The sequence below is a fragment of the Pithys albifrons genome, chromosome Z (genome assembly GCF_047495875.1).
Source record: "Pithys albifrons albifrons isolate INPA30051 chromosome Z, PitAlb_v1, whole genome shotgun sequence".
NCBI lineage: Eukaryota > Metazoa > Chordata > Aves > Passeriformes > Thamnophilidae > Pithys > Pithys albifrons.
The window spans coordinates 18,769,037-18,789,120 of NC_092497.1; the positions used below are offsets into that span (position 1 = coordinate 18,769,037).

Consider the following 20,084-nt stretch of genomic DNA (forward strand, 5'->3'; position numbering starts at 1 on the left):
AAATTACAAAGAAATTACTCTTCACTTTTCTCTAGCAGACATTTCTTAAATGGACCTTCTCATGTTACTGTTGACCATGTCAGGAAGGTAGTATCCTCATAACAGATTCCAGGCCAAAGACAAAGTTAAAAGCCACATCAGAAAAGTAAATATCCTACCTGTGTATTTGAATGCTGCACTATTCACCTGTTTCTTTTCTTTTTCATCTCTCCTGTAATTCCTTCCTCCCAAGCCTATTGCAGCATGGTTGCTGAGTATAGTCTCAATAGTTTACATGATGGAGAGTTTTGTAGATAGCTGAGGTATTACTGGAAAACCATTTTAATGCAAGCAATTCCTAAGAAAACACGCACAGGGATATTTGCCAAGTACTTTTCAGAATAACACTGATTGCACAACAGCAGTACTTTAAAAGCAGATTTGATACACTAAGTGGGACAATGCAAATACAGTCATGCTGCTTTCCTTTTGTCAGTGAACAGAAAGAGGCATTTCTACAACACTATTCATCTTACCATAAAAGAGGTGTCTAGAAAAGTTCAGATTTATGACTCCCTTTATAAACAATACCTGGTTACTACTGTAGTTCATATCTAACCTTAATTTATGGACTAGTTATAGAGGATCCTAACCAGTAGGAAATTAATATCTGCTTTCCCAGAACCATACAGTCTTTCATCACTGCTAATAGAGGAAGAATGAAGGCCTTTCTGTTCTAGAAACTGAAGAAGGAAAGATTGTTCTAGAGCCTGAGTTTCCTAGACATGGACATGCATTATTGAAAAGCTCTGGTATTCCGCCTTGCAGAAAACAGAATTGCACTTTCTGACCGTCATAGGAACATATCAGGAACACTAAGCAGCATCTTTCACTTACTCTTTAAGTATTTCAATTATTAATCAAGAAGTCAACTATGTGTAGTTCCCCACATCTTCCAGGACATTTTTCTTGGACATGCAGCTTGCAAACCTTTCCCCATTTTCCCTTAGCACTCCTTGAGTCAGCACCCTCAAAGGCCATTAAACATTTTTTCAGGTCCTCTGTTGCTGATGGAAAGAAACAGTCTCCTCTGGAGTCAGCTCTGCTCCAGATCAACTGAGAGTGTTGAAATTTTGATTTGTGCTCTGAATGGCCCTCAAGGAAGTCTCCTTATGTGAGTGGACTGTGAGTGTCCCTTGGCCACTATCATTTTGTCAATACATGAAGCCTAATGCATTGGAGGAGAAACAACAGTACAAGGCAAGCTCCTCCTTCAGTGAGTATACCCTATACGAAATCCAGGTCTGTAGACTCATCAAAGTTCTGAAGTTACAGCTAGGTCTCCAGTAGCTGTGTGCAAGGCAAAGGAGAAGCAGAAGGAGGTGAAGGAGAGAAGTCTGTATGAACTCCCTGCTCTCCTGCTAGTTATTAATATCTATTCCATCTATGAAGATGCTGCAGCAGACCCTGTGCATCCTTACAGTCCAGTGAAACTTAGATTCATTCCAATATATCCTTCATCACAGCGGGCAAAAAAGGCTGGTCTGCCACAGGCATTGCTTGGCAAGGGATGAGACTTTCTTTTTTCTCCTTCCTCTCCCTCTTCTTTATGTCAGCTGCCTTTGTGACCTCCTGCCCTAAGTTGTCTACATATTGGTAAGAGGAAAATTTGGCTCAGTGATCCCCTCGTGGTAGCAGCATTCTCCTGCCAAGAGAATCACAGATCAGTTAGGTTGGAAAAGACCTCCAAAGTCATCAAGTCCAGCCTATGACTGAACTACACCACAGCACTAAGTGCCATGTCCAGTCTTTCCTTAAACACTTACAGGAACAGTAACTCCACCACTGCCCTGGGCAGAACATTCCAATGTATAATCACTACTTCTGTGAAGAAATTCCTCCTAATGTCCAACCTAAACTCCTCTGGTGCAGTTTAAGACTATGTCCCCTCATCCTGTCACTAGCTCCTTGGAGAAGAGACCACTCTCATCTGGCTACAAACTGCTTTCAGGTAGCTGTAGGGAGTGCTAAGGTCTACCCTGAGCCTCCTCTTCTCCAGGTTACCCCAGCTCCCTCAGCAGGTCCTCAGAGGACTTGTGCTCCAGACCTCTCAGCAGTTTTTCTGCCCTTCTCTGCACTCACTCCATCACCTTAATGTAAAAATAAATAAATGAATGAATAAAAACAAGAGAGCAGTGGCCTGGAGCTCTGCCTGGAGATGGTGCAGCTGTGCACTGCCTGCCTGGGAGACGGGAAACACCAGCGCTCAGCTCTCGCTAACTCCTGGCTGCAGGCTGTTTCAGAAACCGCTGCAGATGGCCATTCTCTTTCCATAGGAACACGTCCCTGTCTCTGTGCGCTGCCCCAGAGCCCGGCCCGGCTCGCTGTGCCGTGCAGCTGCTGCCACCGTGTGCCGGCAGCGATGCTCGGCCGAGCTACCGAGGCACGGAGCGCTTGGACCAGCAACACCTGCTCCTGTCCCAGCCGGGGACCTGCGAAAGAACATAAAACACCAAGGTTAGACATGGCTTAATATCATCCCGTCCCTTCACACTGTTTATAGCTATGCTGTGCCGTGCCGTGCAGGCTCAGCCCAAGCAAAGAGCAGCAGCCGGGGACGCCAGGCTGAGCGAAGATGGCTCCAGCAGTCACACATGTGAAGAAAGAGCGAGGGGTGAAAAACACTGTGGAAAAAAAGTGTTTCTGGTCTGATAAGTACACCTGAATCAACTGTGACACAGAAAGTCTGTAGTGGGGGAGAGCGAAACCCTAAATTTATGTCACTCATGCACTGTGCTGTGTCACTGGGCTTTGAAGGACCCAAGTCACCTCCAGAAGTGTAACACAGACTCATGGCTCTGGTCATTCCTGAGAGAAGGACACTGGGCAAACCCACATGCTGGCTTGCCCGGAACTAGGCTGATTCTCTACCTCCACACAAAGAAGGGCTTCTCATCTTTGATTTCTGAACCTTATCACCACCTCTATGGCTGGATCATGTCATTATTTTTAATGTTATCTTAGACTTTTTAATATATTAAGGCATACTAAGATTATATTACACATTTACCTTTTTTAATTTACATTTTTTATTTACTTTTGTTCAAATTCATTCATAGAGCACTACATTATCTTCCTATTACCTATTACCAAGGAGTTATCTGCCCTATGTGCTGTAGAAGAGTTTTACAAATAAGGCTGCCTCCAATCCCATGGGAGCAGATGGGATGCAGGGCTGTCTCTGTAAAAAGGGTGGTTTCAGCTATCCTTCCTCCCTTCTGCCTGAATAACTGGTCCCCATATTGCTTCTCCAGGTCTGCCTGACAGCATAGCTGGCTCCTGCTGAACAACTCTGCCAGAGACCCCAGGGAGGCCCAGGGGATGTGTGGGGCCTCCCTGTATAATGGCACAGAAGGCCCCAGCAGTTTTCAAGACCGTGCAGGCAAACACTGGACCACACAGGTCAGTTAAACAGAGCAATCAGCATTCTTAGGGAATGGAAACACCCTTTTCATTAATTTCTTCTTTTTTCTTTTTAACCCAGAGAGATCTCTATACTTTACCTAAGAGTTCAAAAGCCCAGCAGGCACTGTCATATAAACAGCTGTTTCTGCAACAGGCAACAAAAATGAGCAGCTTGCTTTTTCCGGTCCCAGATGCAAGTTTCATATTTCAGCTCCTCCTTCACATTCCAGGCCTGCCCAGACTCCTCTCCAAAGATTTCAAAAATGGAGCCTCTCACAGCAACTTATCCTCTGAAATACTGGGTGCCCAAAGCCAGGGTTGTTGTTGTCTTTCTGTCAATGGTTTTGTGTACCACCATTCTCTGCCTGCTACAACTCAAATTTTTTAAACCTAAACTCAAAGATTTTTATTCTTTTGAAGTCAAGGATTCACGAGGAAGGAATATTTCCTTGGAGAAGTACAGAGGGAAAGTAAGTTATTTTTCCATTTTATCTGTCTTGAATCCTACTGATAAAAATGTGTATATTTTTAGGTAAAGAAAAGGTTTGGTTACAGGAATTTTTAGTGGAGATTTGTGCTAATTTTTTCAAACAGTAAACTGGATAAACATTTATTTTTTCTAGGGCTGCTCCAGGAATTAAGTATTAGATCTAACAAATCAAGGAAAATGAATGCATGTTATTTAGTATAGATCAATATAGCCTAACAGGAAAATTCGTGGATTTTAATCTTAGTTAGGAATGGTAGCATGTTGTGTTGGATTTTATCTAGTAAATATTATTTTAGTGCATGTCCTAAATAGCTGCTTTTTAAAATGCTTATATTTAAACAAAGCTGCAAGCTGAAGTTTATCAACTTATTGAATTTTTATCAACAGTTTGTTTGAAAGTAGATATCTTCAACTGCTGTCATCGTTATCTTTTCAATGAAATGATGATCAGACAGATTAAATTTAGCTTTCTGACAGAAACCATCATGGTAATGAGAAATGCAATTTTAAGGTTTAATTGTAGTCTTTACTGTATCTATAGATTTTTCTTTTTGTTACCATTCTAACCTTATTTCCTAAAGGCAGCTTTAGTTGTAAACGTGGCCAGTTACTGCCAATACACAGACAAAAATTACATCGCACTGCAAGAGCTACACAGAGAGTTTGGTCCCTCCCACTTCACTGTGCTGGCGTTTCCCTGCAACCAGTTCGGAGAATCAGAGCCTAGTTCAAGCCAGGAAATAGAATCTTTTGCCAAAGGAAACTATGGAGTAACCTTCCCTGTTTTCCACAAAATCAAGATCCTAGGATCAGAAGCAGATCCCGCTTTTAAATTTCTAATAGGTAACTGTTTTCTTTTATATATCAAGCTGCCTTAGCCTTGGTATTCTTACTGAATTCCAATCTGTTTGTTTGTCTGGAAACATGAAGTCTTGAAACTTCTCTGCTTATGGCAGAAACAGGCACTAAGCATACAATTAATCTTATTTCAATCTGAATATCAAAAATAGGGCAGAAGAGTTGTATCCTGAAAGAATACGTTTCTTCTCACTGCTCATAAAAACAGCCTACTGTGACCGGCCCAGACAGAAACATCAATTTTGTGAAGGCATAAATTTGAGTACAAGGATTTCCACCTACAAAATCCCACTTCAATTATATTATTTTTATTGAAAAGTAGCTTTTCTTAAGGACAAAAGTGTAATTGTGAGGGTCCTAAAATTACTGGAAGATTTTACATAAACACATGCAGATGAGAATACTCCTTTTTAGCAGAGTCATGTGGCCACCTTTGTGTAAACTAGAGCATGTAGGGTCCAGCTGCATGGGATGAACCCAGATTCTAAATATCTGCAATCAGTGTTAGACATTAATACCCATAAAGAAAAATGCTGACTCAGCATTTTCTTTCTTGGCATGCTGTTCACTCACAAGGAGAAGAAAGATCTTCTGATACTTAAATGTTTTGAAATAAAGTCTTTATCTACCTTCCTGTGTTTCATATTAAATTACTGTGCATCTTCAATTAAAGAAGCACTGGTTTTCTTCAGGTGTCTGTCCTGACAATTAGAAAGTTGAACATCCTCAAGCTACACCACCACCTTGTGCCTGTGACCTCTAGCTACAATTTGCCTGGCACTGTCAGACAATTTAGTGCAAAAAGAATCCACTGCCAGCATAAATGTGGTCCCAAGACCTTGAGAAAACCGCTTCTTCTTGCTTTCATAGCATTAAGGCATTTTGTTGGGCGAGTGTAATATTTATGTCCTCACGTTTCCTTAAATAATGTCTAGCTTCCTATGTGTTATGTGTCGATAAACACTGGAAGAGTCATCAGAGATGGAGTTGTGTTACTTCAAGACTGGTCTTAGTTGTAACAACTCAACAAGGACACAGTTACTAGCTCCTCCATGACATGAGCTTTACCATACCCATTTGCTTGCCATGGTGTCCACAGTCATGACAACACAAATGGAGTGCAGCAGCAAACTTCAATCAATTGCTTAAAAAAATAACTTTAGGGTTCAGCACCATTCCCCACTGGACACCTCTTCCTCAGTCAAAATTTCCTGTAGTTGTGAAAGCAGGTTAAATAAGTCATCACCAGTATGACTTTCTGCTCCCATTTCACTTACCCAAAACTTACCTAAAACTGGGAATTTCCCTAATGAATATGTAACCCTCATATCCTCTTGTCTAGGAAGGAGAGCATAGTAAAATTAAGAACGCTTAGATAGTTTCACAGGAAGGGGAGAGCATCATTCACTTCCCGCTTTTCAGGTCATTAACAGCAACTAGTAAACCCCTGCCCAGAATACTAGCAAAGAACAAGGTGGATTGCTTTCATGTAAATAGCTGAAGAATCAGTTCAGGGCATTGAAACAATTACAAGTGTAACTCACTAAAACAATCTGATGCCATCCTTACAGATTCTTCAAAGAAAGAGCCTCGATGGAATTTCTGGAAATATCTTGTCAGCCCTGAGGGTAAAGTTGTGAAATTCTGGAGACCCGAAGAGCCAATACAAAGTATCAAACCAGAAGTAGCATCATTAATCAGGCAGATCATCATGAAAAAAAGAGAAGACCTCTGAAAAAGCTATACACATTGTGAGTCCATTCAGTAGCATGAGTACACGGCCCTTCTGCATTTCTGGGAAATGTCACTAGAAGTTAAAACATATGGGGATTTTACTACTCTTTAGTGTTGGTATTTGCAACCAATACAGTTAGTAATATGTCTGTTAATGCTGGACTGGCCCCTGCAATAGCCTTGAGAGTTTACTGAGGTGGCAAGGCATTCAGTACCTTGCAGGATGGACCTTCAATCTGCACAAGGTTTCTAAATGTTGATGTTCATTTGTTTAATTGACAATTGCAATTAGCAATTGTCACCAGCAGGGAAATAACTAGAAAGAAGATTTATTAATAAATTACTCAGCAATTGCCTAGGGATTTTGATATTCCACTAATACATGCTTGCCCTCTCTGAAGTACATGAGGCCCAGAGGTTTCCATGGCAGGGCCTTTAGGGACAAATGCAACAAAAGAGACCGCCTTTGCAGTATCCTCTCGAGGAAGGCTACAGAATTGTGAACCTGTGAGTTGTAAAAAACCTGTACATAGAAAATGAATTTATTAAATGGAAAACAAAAAAATGCAAAAATTTTTCTTATCTGCTTTATATTTTTATTCATTTTACATTTCACCTTTACAGCAACATCTTTAAACTCTTTAGCCTTCTCCATATGTTTGCAGCATGGTACAATGCCTCGGCTGTGATACCCTCTCCTGTTGGATTCCTGGTCTTCTGACCTGGATGAAGGCAGGGTCTGTGTGAATATACATGGTTGCTTACAGGAGGATTCAAGGGGCAACAAAAATCAAGAGTTTTGGACTCTAACAGATGGCTTTCTGAGATGTCCAAGGTAATACTTCCCAGCCCCCTATCTACTTACCTCCCATCTCCAGAATAAAAAAAGCAGTCTTCAAGGAGAGATAGAAGAAGGAGACAAAGATTCATGGTTCAAGCCTCACTCTTCTCACCTTGCAATCTCCCCAATCCTGCACATAACAGCAAACCCACTCTGATCCACTGTCCTATTGCAAACTGCCAAGTCTTTTGGTTTATTTGTTTGGGGGGAAAAAGGAGATAGTAAATTTGAATAAGAAATGTCACTCCAGACACAAAAGTTTTAAAAGCGGACTGAGAGAGTAGAAGTGAGAGAAATCTGTGTCTCAGAAGAGTTTTCTACATGAAAAGGATGGGTAGTGCTGTTCTCTTGTAAGACAAACAGCAATGGAAAATAACTAAAGTGCTCCTAAACATTTTCTGGTAAAGATAGCCACTTAACTTAAAGGTGAGATATTTGAAAGCAATGTAAAAAAAAAAAAAAAAGATTAGTTATTGAATTCATAAAAAAAGCCTAAACCAAGAAATTCTGAAGAATAACGACATAAAATATGTTAAAAGATTGAATAATTATACTGATATAGATGATTAAACAAAGTCGCCATCAATGATGGCAAACATCATTTTGGAACAGAACTCAAACCTAAAGCATGGCAAATTTAACTACTGTAACTTTCAGAGATCAGTTACGAATTATGTAAAAGGTCTCATTAGTCCAAATGAGGCTGCTGCTGGTGTCTTAGACCAGTTTCTGAGCTCTTTGCCATCATCCCATAAGATTACACATCAAATCTGACAACACAGTACTTGTTCTTATGCTGAGGTCCTGTGTCCTCCTGCATGTACAGTTCCAGCTTTGAGAACATTTAGTGGAACATATCAGGCAATTTTTGTTGCATGCCTCTGCTTTTTTGATGGAGCAAGAAGGAAATTCAGACATGTACCCTCTCCTTTCACTGGGAGCAGTCTACATTCCATGGAACTAAGTGGAAGAACATGATGTTTTTTCCCATAAAAGGTGAATATCTTCAGTTCAAAATGTACATGTCTAAAATATATGTGTCCATTCATGTGCACTGTTCTAACTCCTTGTTTTTTGCGTCACTGAATGAAAAAGAATATAGGTACAAAGAAATGTGGTGTGCTGTTAGTGTAACACCTGAAAAAAGGTCTATTTTAGTCCTGATATTGCCTTAGAGCTACTCAGCATATGGGAAATTTCATTTGGGTTCTTAAAATATCCTATGAAAGATAAACAGTGCAGTATCATTTTCTAGTTTGGAAGGGATCAGGAGGCAAGGGAATGTGCACACCTTGCTTCTGACTCACTCACTAAAGCTCATATTGTTTTTCACAGGACACAGTGTAGTCTTAAATATCTCAATGCCAGCATGAAGATCAAATGTCTTTCCTGGTATTCAGAAATAGCATGTGATAATAGCCAATGAGTGGACAGAATTATTTAACTCACTGCTTCTTGAATTACATTTACTCCGGAGTCCTAGAAAAAAAAGTTTTGTCGGAGAATGCAGTCACAGAATTTCTCATTTTACTATTTGGTCACAATCTACTACAACCATCTTCAGTAGAAAATTGAATATAGGTACCATTCTGTCCTGAATCTACAAAGTTTAAGTTTTTCAAACATTCCTCCAAAAACTCTATGTGTTTATATTACTTCTATATCATGAGACAAGCCAGCTCTTCCAATATAATATTTAGGGCAGATCAGTGATAAATTAATAATTTCTTTCACATGGGGTAAAAATAAAGTATCTTTAATGGAAAAATCTGCACAGACTTGGAAAGGCAAATAAATAAAATGAAAGTTAGAACACTGTTATACAAATATGCATAATCAAAAGCTGAGAAAGTAATATGAATATATGTACATATAAATATTCACTTACAGTTAATTTAAAATAAAGCATAAAAATATATTAATTTCAAAACTGGAAACAAATTGAAACTTATTTCTTGGATTCCCAAATAATAACATAAATTTAAGATAGAATCATCCTTCTAAGACAGTCAACAGTTCAATCCATGAGTTATTTCATGTTATTACAGTTATTACAGTTATTTCATCTGCATTTAAGAATAATCAATTGCAATCTTCATCCTAACCCATCACTCCTATCTCATGCTTCCTTCACTCCTTAGGTCTCACATATCCCTATTTTCTCCAACAGATACCAGTTAACTGTGACCTTCTTTTTCCAAAAACTTGCCTGGGAATGCAAATATTCTAAATCCATTGCAGTCACCACCAGGACATGTTTCTATTCATTCAAGTACTGTCACAAAATTCTTGTTGGTTGAGCCAACTTATCAGTGCTTCTTTGAACATTTAGTGGTGTAAGAGAAACATATTCACATAGAATTTAAACCTTCAACTCAAACTTAATAGTTACATAATGCAGTAGATTCTTTACAAACCAGTTGGGTTATCCATGTAACTGTGTGAAATACAGTTAAACTTAATTTTATACCCTCAGTTACACTTAATTTTATACCCTATCTTCACTCAGTCCACATAACCTAGCACGGCTTCTTTCAGTCAGGGGAATTAGGCAGGCGTTGCACCTCATACCAGCTAAGGATCTCATGAGATATTTATAATAGTGTTTATATTCTTGTCTCAACAGTGGTGTGCTAATGTGGCAGTGTAGTCAGTTGCTGGTGTGTGTGAAGAACAGCTAACTAACAATACACTGCCTAACCACCACACACAGCAGTAGGATCGCCCTGATTCTGCAGACCTTCTCAAACACTGATGCTATTTCTCTTCTTAGGAGACGTTCACTTTGCGAGACACATGTAGCAGCACCCAGATAAAACACATATTAAAGAAGAATTGCTTCTGCATTCTGTAGGTCACTGAAGTGCCAGGATGAGGATAAAGTTAACGCTGTGTTGGCTGTGGCAGCATGTTTTATAGAAGCATACAGCATACCATGAATCAAAAGGATTGATGTGCTTCCAGCCTTTAATCTTCTAAGTATACTATTGTGTCCTATTCATATTGTATCTCCTAGCTGGTGAGAATATATGCAATAAGTTTAATGCATTGGTGTTCACAAATTAAGTTATTCTGAGGAGCAATGAGAATCAAAGCTGCCCTTTGGTTAACATATACATTGGAAAGCTAGTTATTTTTTGCATATAGAATTCAGGCAGTTAGTGAAAGTGACTTTAAGCCTTTTTAGCCTTTAAGTCCTCAAGTAGAAAAAAAAAGGAAAATAAAAACACCAAAAACAAAACAAAGGGGAATAACAACAAAAAAACCTCTTCCCCAAAAAAACTATCCACTTGCTTTTGCCAAATAGAATTATCAAAAATATTAAAGTCCAACTTTAAAACTCATGTGAAGTTTTAAACTCTGCTGTGTTTGTTTTAAGAAAGCTCACAAAGGTTGAAATTGTTTGAAACATTTGAATTATTTACCTGCTTCCAGTATTTATAAACTTCCTGTTACCTTGGTAGCTAAAAGCAGATGAAAACCACAGTATAAATCAACCAAAATTTCTCACAATTATTTGAATAGTGGTAAATAGTGGAAATATATGATACCACTACTATAACACCAGAAATAAGCTTGACGGTCAAAAAAAGGAAATGATCAGGAGGACCCAAAAGATTTAGGATCTCTCCATTTCAATGACCAAGGTATGTGGAAAAAGAGAGCAGCTGCACGTTAGCTGATGTCAGAATTTCAACCAGCTAACATACACTGCCATCCCATCACACACAGATGCACCACCTGCATTCCTGGAAATAGAGTCCGAGCACCTTCCAAAGGGATTGCCTTTGAAAGTGGTGATCCAGTCCTGCAGCAGGTGACAGTGCAGCAGTGACTGCTACATCCAGGTACAGCAGCCAGCTAGCAGTGCACTGCCTACCAGACACAGACTCCTTGCAGAGTGAGATGCCTCCTGAAATAATATGCCTGGAAACCTCTTTTATTTTCTACATAAATTCAGCATTATTCACCTGTTTCCAGGTACATGTTTCACACATTTATATGTACAAATTCAAAGAGTATGTACTGTCATGAAATAAATGTCATAGATAATTTCTGATTTAGTGAGAGCTTAATTAGAGTAACAGTATAAAACCTATGTGGAGTGTGACTAGAGCAGATCCCTGACTGTCCAAAAGGACCTAAACACGGTTGGAAATAGTTTCTTGCCTTAAAGTACTTGTTGAACAAGTTGAACAAGTAGCAGTATATATGTTACCTCCACAAGTTAATTACTATCACACACACTTATGTCAGTCCTTTTCTGAGCTGGGCATGTGTTTACGCTCACAGTTGCAACCCTGCCATCAGTCCAGAGGAGCTCAGACTCTAATTGAGTCTAGTCAGTTTTAGGTTATTTTGAAATTAGAATTATCATTGGTTACTCCATAGGGCAACTTAACTGTAGGTTATGAGCGGCAGCATACCTCCTTTTACAACCACGTAACAGAGGAGGCATAAAGATCCCAGGATTGAAGCTTATGAATTCAGGCTGGACGGAGGTAAAACTTTTACCTCTCACATCCATTTTGATTGAAAGTCCCTTGAAGGCACACTGCAAAGGAGCTGTTGAATTAGACAACTTGTATGCAAATTAGTGAATACTATATTTGAAGCCTTCACTTTGCTTCTTCAAAACTGGTCTTAAATCACTCAAAATAAATCTTAACACAAAACAAAACATAAAACATTTACTTGCCTGAGTGCTGCAATCAGCAGCCACAGAAAAGCATTTGGATAATTGATTTCTGCTTGTTTCACCGTAAGAGGAGGCCACCCCTGTTTTCCATGATGCTTTGAAATGGAACACTGTGGAGTGCAGCTAGCAGCTGTTGACACATCAGGGACAACAGCCAGCTAATATGCACTGCCAGACTGTTACATTCTCTGGAGTTTAGGCCATCAGTTCGCCTTCACCACCATCCCTAAAGATTTGTCTCCTAGAACTCAGTCATTGCTCTCTTTAACAATATGGCTTTTCCCATGTGGCCACTTACTTAAAACATTTATGTTGAAGCAACATTCTCAAGACCCTCGTGGCCACATTTCTAAACTGTCTTTATATCTAAGGACACACTGCTTATCTCCTGCTTTCAGTGTTTTTCACTATGGTCAATTCCATTTACACCTTCACTTCCCATTCCATCAGTTTGCATGTTGCAGTCTTACCAGGTTTTGTGTTCTATGATAACTCCTTAAGGGACAAGCTACCTGTATTTTACCTCTTATTACTGTTAAGCGTTTTGTTTGTGACTGATACGTTCATTCCCACCTGTGTTCCTACTACACGTGCAAGTTCTTTATTGCCCATTTTATCTGTTACCACCCTCCAAATGTGGACAAAGCAGCTTGTACTGACAATAGAAAGAGAGCTCTGTAAAACTGTACAACCTCTTCAATCAGATCAAGTAACTTTTGCTTTTAAAGAGCAAGTAGTCCCTCTAGTGCTAAAGGACAGAAGCCTAAAGGTGTTTTTGTTTCCTCCACTAAACAGATGTCACGTTACATAACTTGTGGGGTTTTGATATTGCAGATACAGTTAAAAATGTGATAAGGATTGATAGGAAAGAATAAAACTTGTGGAAGGTTTTTTTTTTCCAAATCACTTATTTTCCATAGTTTCCTCCCCTCCCTCCCCCAGAAATGTACAAGAGAGGAGCCCTTCAGTGCAGTGCATATAGAGGATTGAAAACGTCTATGCTTGTCCCTACCTTAGCAGCTTTCCTTGGCCTTTGCTTTCTGTTCCACTTAGGGTTTTCTCCAAGTGTTCTCATGACGCTATCCTTGGAAAAAACACAGAGGCACAACACTTAGCAACCGTGCAGCTCACAGTTTATTCACCCTAAATCACCCTCCATCCAGTCCTGCTGCTGGCAAGGCTTCGCTGAGCGCCACGGCCCCGGTGACGAGGCAGAGCCGCCGGGAAGCATCTCCCTTGCCGCAGCCTTGCCCAAAGCATGGACAGCCCCCCGCATCCCCACGGGGCACCGTTACCCAAAGTAGGTCTTCATCCCTCCTGCTCGTCCTCCGGGCGGGTTCTTCTAGCTTTCACTCCATATCCGCCGGGGCTGGCTGAACCCACTGCCGGGCGGCGGGGTGGCCTGAGCGGGTAGGATCCCTGCGAGCGAGGCGGCGCACACGGGGGTGAAGAGATGGCCCGGGCAGGTGCGTGGCAGGCAGCCTGTAGAAAGAAGGAAACTCACAACCCGGGCAGCGCTCCGGGAGCCGGTCCCTCTGCCCGGGCGGCGGTGCAGCCCCTCGGCCACACACCGCAGCGCTCCCCGGAGGATGCGGGCGCCCTTTAAGCATCCCACGGGCGCGCCCGCGGCGGCGGGAACCCCGTCCTGTCCCGTCCCGTCCCGTCCCGCCGGCGGGACGCGGCGCGCCCGGGCTGCGCGGCGGCGGGTCCCGGCTGGCGGCAAAGGAGCCGGCGCGGCGGGTCCCGCAGCCTCCGCGGGCAGGGCGGCGGCGGCGGCCGCTGTCAGCGGGTCCTGGCTCGGCCCCTGGCACGGGCAGCCCGCCAGGACGGCACCCCGGGCGGCCGCTGCCTGTCCCGCCCAGTCGTGCCCAGCGGGAGCTGCCGTCCGGGGGTGCCCTGCCTGAGGCACGGGGTGCGAGCAGCTTCACAGAATCACAGAATCAGTTAGATTGGGAAAGACCTTCAAGGTCATCAAGTCCATCCTTTGACCAAACACCACTGTGTCAACCAGGCCACGGCACTAAGTGCCACATTCAGTCGTTCCTGAAACACCTCTGGGACAGTGACTCCATCACCTTCCTGGGCAGTCCGTTCCTATGCTTAATCACTCCTTCTGTGAAGAAATTCCTTCTAAAGTCCAACCTATCCCTCTTCTAGCACAGTTTAAGTCTGTCCTCTCATCCTGTCACTAGCTTCTCAGAGGACAGGCCTCACCTCCTTTCAGGTAGTTGTAGAGAGTGATAAGGTCTACCCTGAGACTCCTCCAGGCTAAACAATCCCAATTCCCACAGCAGTTTCTTGTAAGACTTGTGCTCCAGTCCCTTCACCAGCTTCATTGCCCTCCTCTACCCTTCTCTTTGGCACCTGAAAAACACAAAACCCCTCACATTGGCTGTTTCTAACAGAGGCTTTGCCCACTGTAAGGAGCGGGACACCACTGCACAGAGAGTGAGGCCTGGGGCACAACACTGTGCTGAGACTCTCAGGCAGATTGTCCAAAATTGAGAGCAGAACACCGTGTTGTTCTCCCAGAGCCAGGACTCAGTGAATGGCACCCTGGCCCTGTGTGCCACTGGGCAACTGTCCTCCAGCTCAGGTTCCCAAATCTGAAATTGAGGAAAACCTCACCACCTCCATAAACGACTAGACTACAGAAACAACCTAACATTTCCTTCAATGTGACAGGCAAAAGCAGATGTTGTAGGAGAAGGTGTGAAGAATGAATTTATCCCAGCAGAAGGGTGGCTCATGCATGTCAATGAAATGTGCACGATGGAGGGATTTACACATCCTTAGGCACTCATTTCACCTATGAAAACATTAGCATAGTAGGGAAAGAGTAAACTGTGGTTCTTTGAATGTGGTTAAATCAAATGAGATAGAAAGAGAAGAATTACTGGTACTTAAAACTGACATATTATAGTCAAAATAAGTTCAGAACCATTCTTTTTCAGTCCTTGTCCTAGTTTGAAAGTTTGGAGAGACATCATCCAGGTTTTTGAGAGACAGAAGAGGCAGACACACAGCATGTAAAAGAGCCAGTTTTTCCTCTTTCTAGATTTGGAATCTGAGAATCAACACAAAAAGCATTCTTTTCTAAGAGTAAGAAACAGTGCCACATTTTAAAATTCCCTGAAATATTCTTCTCTTGCTTACTGTTTCTGTAAAACAGGAGAATTTTCTGAATTTTCCATTAGGAAAGAATTATTAGAGCAAATTAAAAAATTCTTCTACAAAAAACTTCTCATGTAGAGTCTTGTTTCCCACCTGTTCCTATTTCTATAGTGGCACACTTCAGATCTGCAAAAGGACATCACATAAGCAAGATGATGAAGGAGAATATTTTTACTGATGCCTAAGTAATAAGTAACAATTAAACATCAGTAAAACTATTTCCAAAATCTACCATCTTATTATCTCACTTCGTATTGGTAAGGACACAGCTAAGCACACCCAGGAGACAAAGTGGCTGAGTCACTCAACACCACCTTAATGCTTGTCCAACAAACTACACACAAGACCTTGCTAATACAGCTTCACAAAGGATTGTTTACAATGCTTCAGTTGTTCGTTTAACTGCATGTGAGCTCTTTCTACAAGACTAACATTCAGCGAGCACTGCCAAATACCGTCACCCACCCAACAGCAGATTCTGGAAAGCCAGCTCACTTGAATAGTCAATGAATCAGCAACACTCAGGTGAAGTGGTTTGAGCTGTTGCATATTAAACCAGTGTTTGGGTCTCTTAACAATTCTTTTTCTCACACTGAAAACCTTCTTTCAGATGAGCAAACACAACCGTTGACAATGGGACTAAAGATGTTGCAGTTCGAGAGCTACATGGTTGTAAATGGGAATAAAAGTTAAGTCTTTCAAAGTCAACAAAGTTTTGCTTGAGTCAATTAGAATTAAGATTAATTAATGCAGAACAAGTCATTAAAGAGTAAATAATATGACCCACTGCAACTGGTGTTACAAACAGTGATTCCTGCCCATGAGCCTTCAACTCCTGCATGTATGCATCTTTAACAGATTGTAAGAAAATATTTGGAGGTTTTTCTATAAAATTTCTACTGAACACTGATTAGCAAGTGGGAAACACACCAAGATATTACACTTGCTAGCAGCCTTAATACAAGTAGCTCCCTAGGTAAAGTCAGCAGTAAACAAAATACAAAAATAAGCCGAAGTGCCTTGGGAAATTCTGAACTTCTTTATGTATGTTAAGAAGAACGCATAGGACTGTTAGGAAGGTGTTATAAGACCAAGGATATCCTTAATACTCTCTTCTTCACTTGAAGCACCTGGTAACTTGGAAATTTTGTGTTAGGTAAGAGCTCTGTTGTCACATAGAATTTGTAACTGAATTTTAAACAAAGGAACTTTGTTTTAGAAAAGACGTACAGCTAAATGTATTGCTTCCGTAATGCTTCCAGCATCTCACTCATGTGCCTTCAAAGAGAAATGAGAAGGCCATTTGGGTTAAGTGTCTTCATTTCTTCTCACCGTGGACTCCTTTTAGGCTACTCATTATGGAACCTATGCAGCCAATTGCTCCATTACTTCACCTATGTACTAGAAATGTGGCTGAATGTTTGTAATTCACCGTAAAAATATTCCCAAACTGGTATGTAGAAAACATGTAGTTTGCCAGCCCTGGCAGCAGATGGTGCTGACAGGTTGTTACGCATACATCCCTGAAAGCTGGTATGCAAGTTATCAATCCCACAGTCAGGTATAGTTTTTTCTCATCCATTGTGCTTAAGGTCTTTTAATAAAAATTTACCATCATCATTAGATGTCAGAATTTATCAAGATAAAACACTAGTTTATAATTTGAAGGTGAGGTTTGGACATTAACAGCAAGTCTCACAATATTATTGGAAAATTAAGCAATGACCGAAACACCGTATTTCAGGAAAGCTGGATTCATCACATCCAGACTGCTGAACCAGGACCACTAACACTTTAGGGGCCCAGGTACTTCAGTATACAACCGTGAGGGTGCTGCTTGCCAAATGATTGCTGACAAGACATGATGCTATCTTAGACCAGATTCTGGCAGGTAGACAGATCTCAAGAGCTTGTCCCAGAACATTCTCTTAAAAGCAATAAATCATAGGTTATTTCTATGACTGAGAAAGAGGGACAAGAACAAAACAGGTGTTTTAATAAATTTCTGTGAAACTTTAGCTTAAATCAAAGGCCTGGTTAGAGAAACCTCCTTGACTAAGGAGCACAGGGATTTAGACATTAAGGGCTTACTGGACTAAATACTCTTCCAGAGAGGATGCAGTCACTGTTTGTGACACCCTGTTGGATAAACTATGAAAGGTGTAACAAATGATCTTAAGAAAAAAATTTACCCTTTTGACAGTGTGAGGGTTCAGAACAAGATTTACTGCAGGTTTCAGTTGCTATTTGAAATCTGTGCAAAAAATTCTTTGAACATACAGTAATGAAAATTTGTTTCCATTTTTCAGCTGCAAAATGATGAGAGGTTTCTGGGAACCAAAGCCTCAAACTTCCTGCTAGAGGGAAAATAATGTTCCAGTTTTGTTACATGCTTGCTGAGCAGAGATGCTGAGGTGCAGAAACATCTTCATTTTTCTTGTATTTCTTCACTGTTCTCTGTAGCTTTTCAGACAGTATACCAGAAAGATCCTGATCTTACTGCCTGCTCAGTTGTATCAGTACTCAGACATTTCTGTGTGAGTTAGAGGAGCAGTTCTCACAGTGGTACCTGCAAATCAAGGGGGCCTGTGTAAGTGACTGACAGGAGTAGAATATAATGGTTACCATTTATAAAAGGGAGTTTTGAACCTCAAGTAGTTCTACCTGCAATAGAAAGCAGAGAAAGGAAGGTGAAGGAAGAAATCAGGAAAGAAACAGGCACTCATTTTGTGTGGCTGTTCTCATCACATCATTGTACATGGCAATGAGCAATTGTTGTTTAGCACTGTCAGCTGCCAACTGTGTGCCTAAATAATACTTCATCCTGAAATCCCAAAAGTCTTGATTAATAAACTGCCAAAATATCGCTCAGATGCAGTTCTTTCCAAAGCTTCTCTAGCAGCTTCTATTGATAACATAATACTTCTTTCTACATTACTGGTACCAAACTGCTGTATCTTACTGTAAAACAAAGTATTGCAAAAAATAATTACAGCTCTGAATAATTATGAATTGCAACTATATCCAAGGCTTTAGGTACCTGGTGCAGGTCATTTCTCTCAGATTGTCTTGGGCACAGGGCAAGGTTTCTCACATTCTTTCCTAAATAAGGGTAATTAACCATACATCTTAAAAAGCATTGTCATCTCTCATTGCAAGCATGTTTCACTAGAGTAATTGCTGACAGGCTCAGCTCCATCACCTGTGAGTTGCTGAAATCTTTTTGCATCTCCATACCATTTCCCATGGAAATAAATCTGCTTTCACTTCAAAAAACTATTATTATTAGAAAGTATTTAGGCTGCAAAATATTTTTATCACGGTATTTTGTTGTTTGCTGTTCAATAAATTGTAAAGAATGCTTTTGTACTGAAGTTTAGTTTTAACACGTCAAATGTATTTCTTTAAACAAAAAAAATCATCACCTTATATTATCAGTGGATGTCTGGGCTGCTTCATAGAATGTGAAGCAGAGACCACACTCCAAGGGGCAAGTGATATGGCTAACTCAGTGATAGCGCTTTTTTAGTTCTCCTGCCCCTGAAGTAAGGAGTGGCTCCCTTTGCTCCTGCTGCGGTGATGCTCCCCAAAGAGACAACACAACACAAGCAGGACTCTACGAAGAAAGCCATTTATCGAGGGGAGCATGAGACTTTTATAGGGTCAGGTTGGAGGGTTCTAGAAAAATGGGAGGGGGGACGCCTCCCATTGGTCAACTGGCATGCAAATGAAGGATCATAACAAGGACCAGTGGGAAACAGGGACAAGAACACAATCATATATGGGGAGACTACTGCAGTGCGCCAAACCGGGACCAATCAGAAGAGGGATGGCAGGAAAAGTCTAGAGGGATTATGGGAAGAAGAACTAGGATAGGGATGACTATAGGGAAAATACAGTGGGTAGACAGGATGACATTGCAGTATTAAACTGGAAAATATTAATACAATATCAAACTGAGGAAGTATCAATGTAAGAAGTAAAATAAGTAGAATTCTTATAGAGTCTCTGTACTTTAGCTGGATCCAGTGGCTCAGGCTCCTCAATCTTGGCATCTTCATCGACCCACCTTTTATAGAATCTTTGTCACTTCAAGAAGTCCGGATCTGCCCCAACATTATAAAACCTTGATTATTACTAGCGTACCTTAAAAGATCCTTGGTCTCATGAAACAGTAAATTGTTTATCTATTGGAACCAAAGCATTGTGATCATAGTTGAAATTTACTTCAGTTTCCCATGTCCATACCATGAGATAAAAGAAAGTGAATCACAGTGATTAAATGTGCTAATTTACATTGTTGTTTTTGCCAGAATAGTACACAACTGAGCATCTCCAAAGGAAAAATTAAATCCTAAAAGATCTAGACTCCAAGTACAATTGTTTGGATAACATCCAGTGGAAAGTAATCAGCCATTCAGAGGCTGCAATATGTCAGAGTACCTGTTAAACAAAAAAAAATAAATTATAATAGTCCTCCTAGTCCTAGGCATTTACAAAAATAAACAAATATTTTCAGTCAGGGTTTTTTTCAGGTGATTTATTCTCATGCTCAACCTTTTTCTTTTTAAATCAGAGTTGTGTAAGTGCTCATATAGAAGTAACAGCATAGTATTTATATATACTTTCTTCAAGTCCATAGCTCTTCTTGTAGTGCTGATTTTGGCCTTAAACCAAAAACATAAATGAGAAGTAAAAGGATTTAATTATGAGATGCTGAATTTTTTAACTTCTCTTCTTTGGGCTTTTGTTGTAGTGGTTTTTCTGGAGTTTGGTTTGGTTTGGTTTTTTTCCCCATGACAGCTGACTGTACCACCATGCTGGGCATGTAAGATTGCAAGGGA

The 20,084-nt window shown here is 40.8% G+C and overlaps 1 protein-coding gene across 2 annotated transcripts; it reads left to right on the forward strand.

Moving 5' to 3' along the window:
- Positions 1-3,693: 3,693 nt before the first annotated feature.
- On the forward strand, positions 3,694-7,101 carry GPX8 (glutathione peroxidase 8 (putative)). 2 transcript variants are annotated; one of them, XM_071580592.1, is made up of 3 exons: positions 3,694-3,914; positions 4,516-4,777; positions 6,364-7,101. In XM_071580592.1, the coding sequence occupies exons 1-3, from the start codon at positions 3,708-3,710 to the stop codon at positions 6,525-6,527; spliced, it is 633 nt and encodes a 210-aa protein (XP_071436693.1). In that variant the 5' UTR covers positions 3,694-3,707; the 3' UTR covers positions 6,528-7,101. The 2 variants fall into 2 exon arrangements, with proteins under 2 accessions (XP_071436693.1, XP_071436694.1); XM_071580593.1 differs by lacking the exon at positions 4,516-4,777 and having other exon boundaries at positions 6,364-6,516.
- The last annotated feature ends 12,983 nt before the right edge of the window (positions 7,102-20,084 follow it).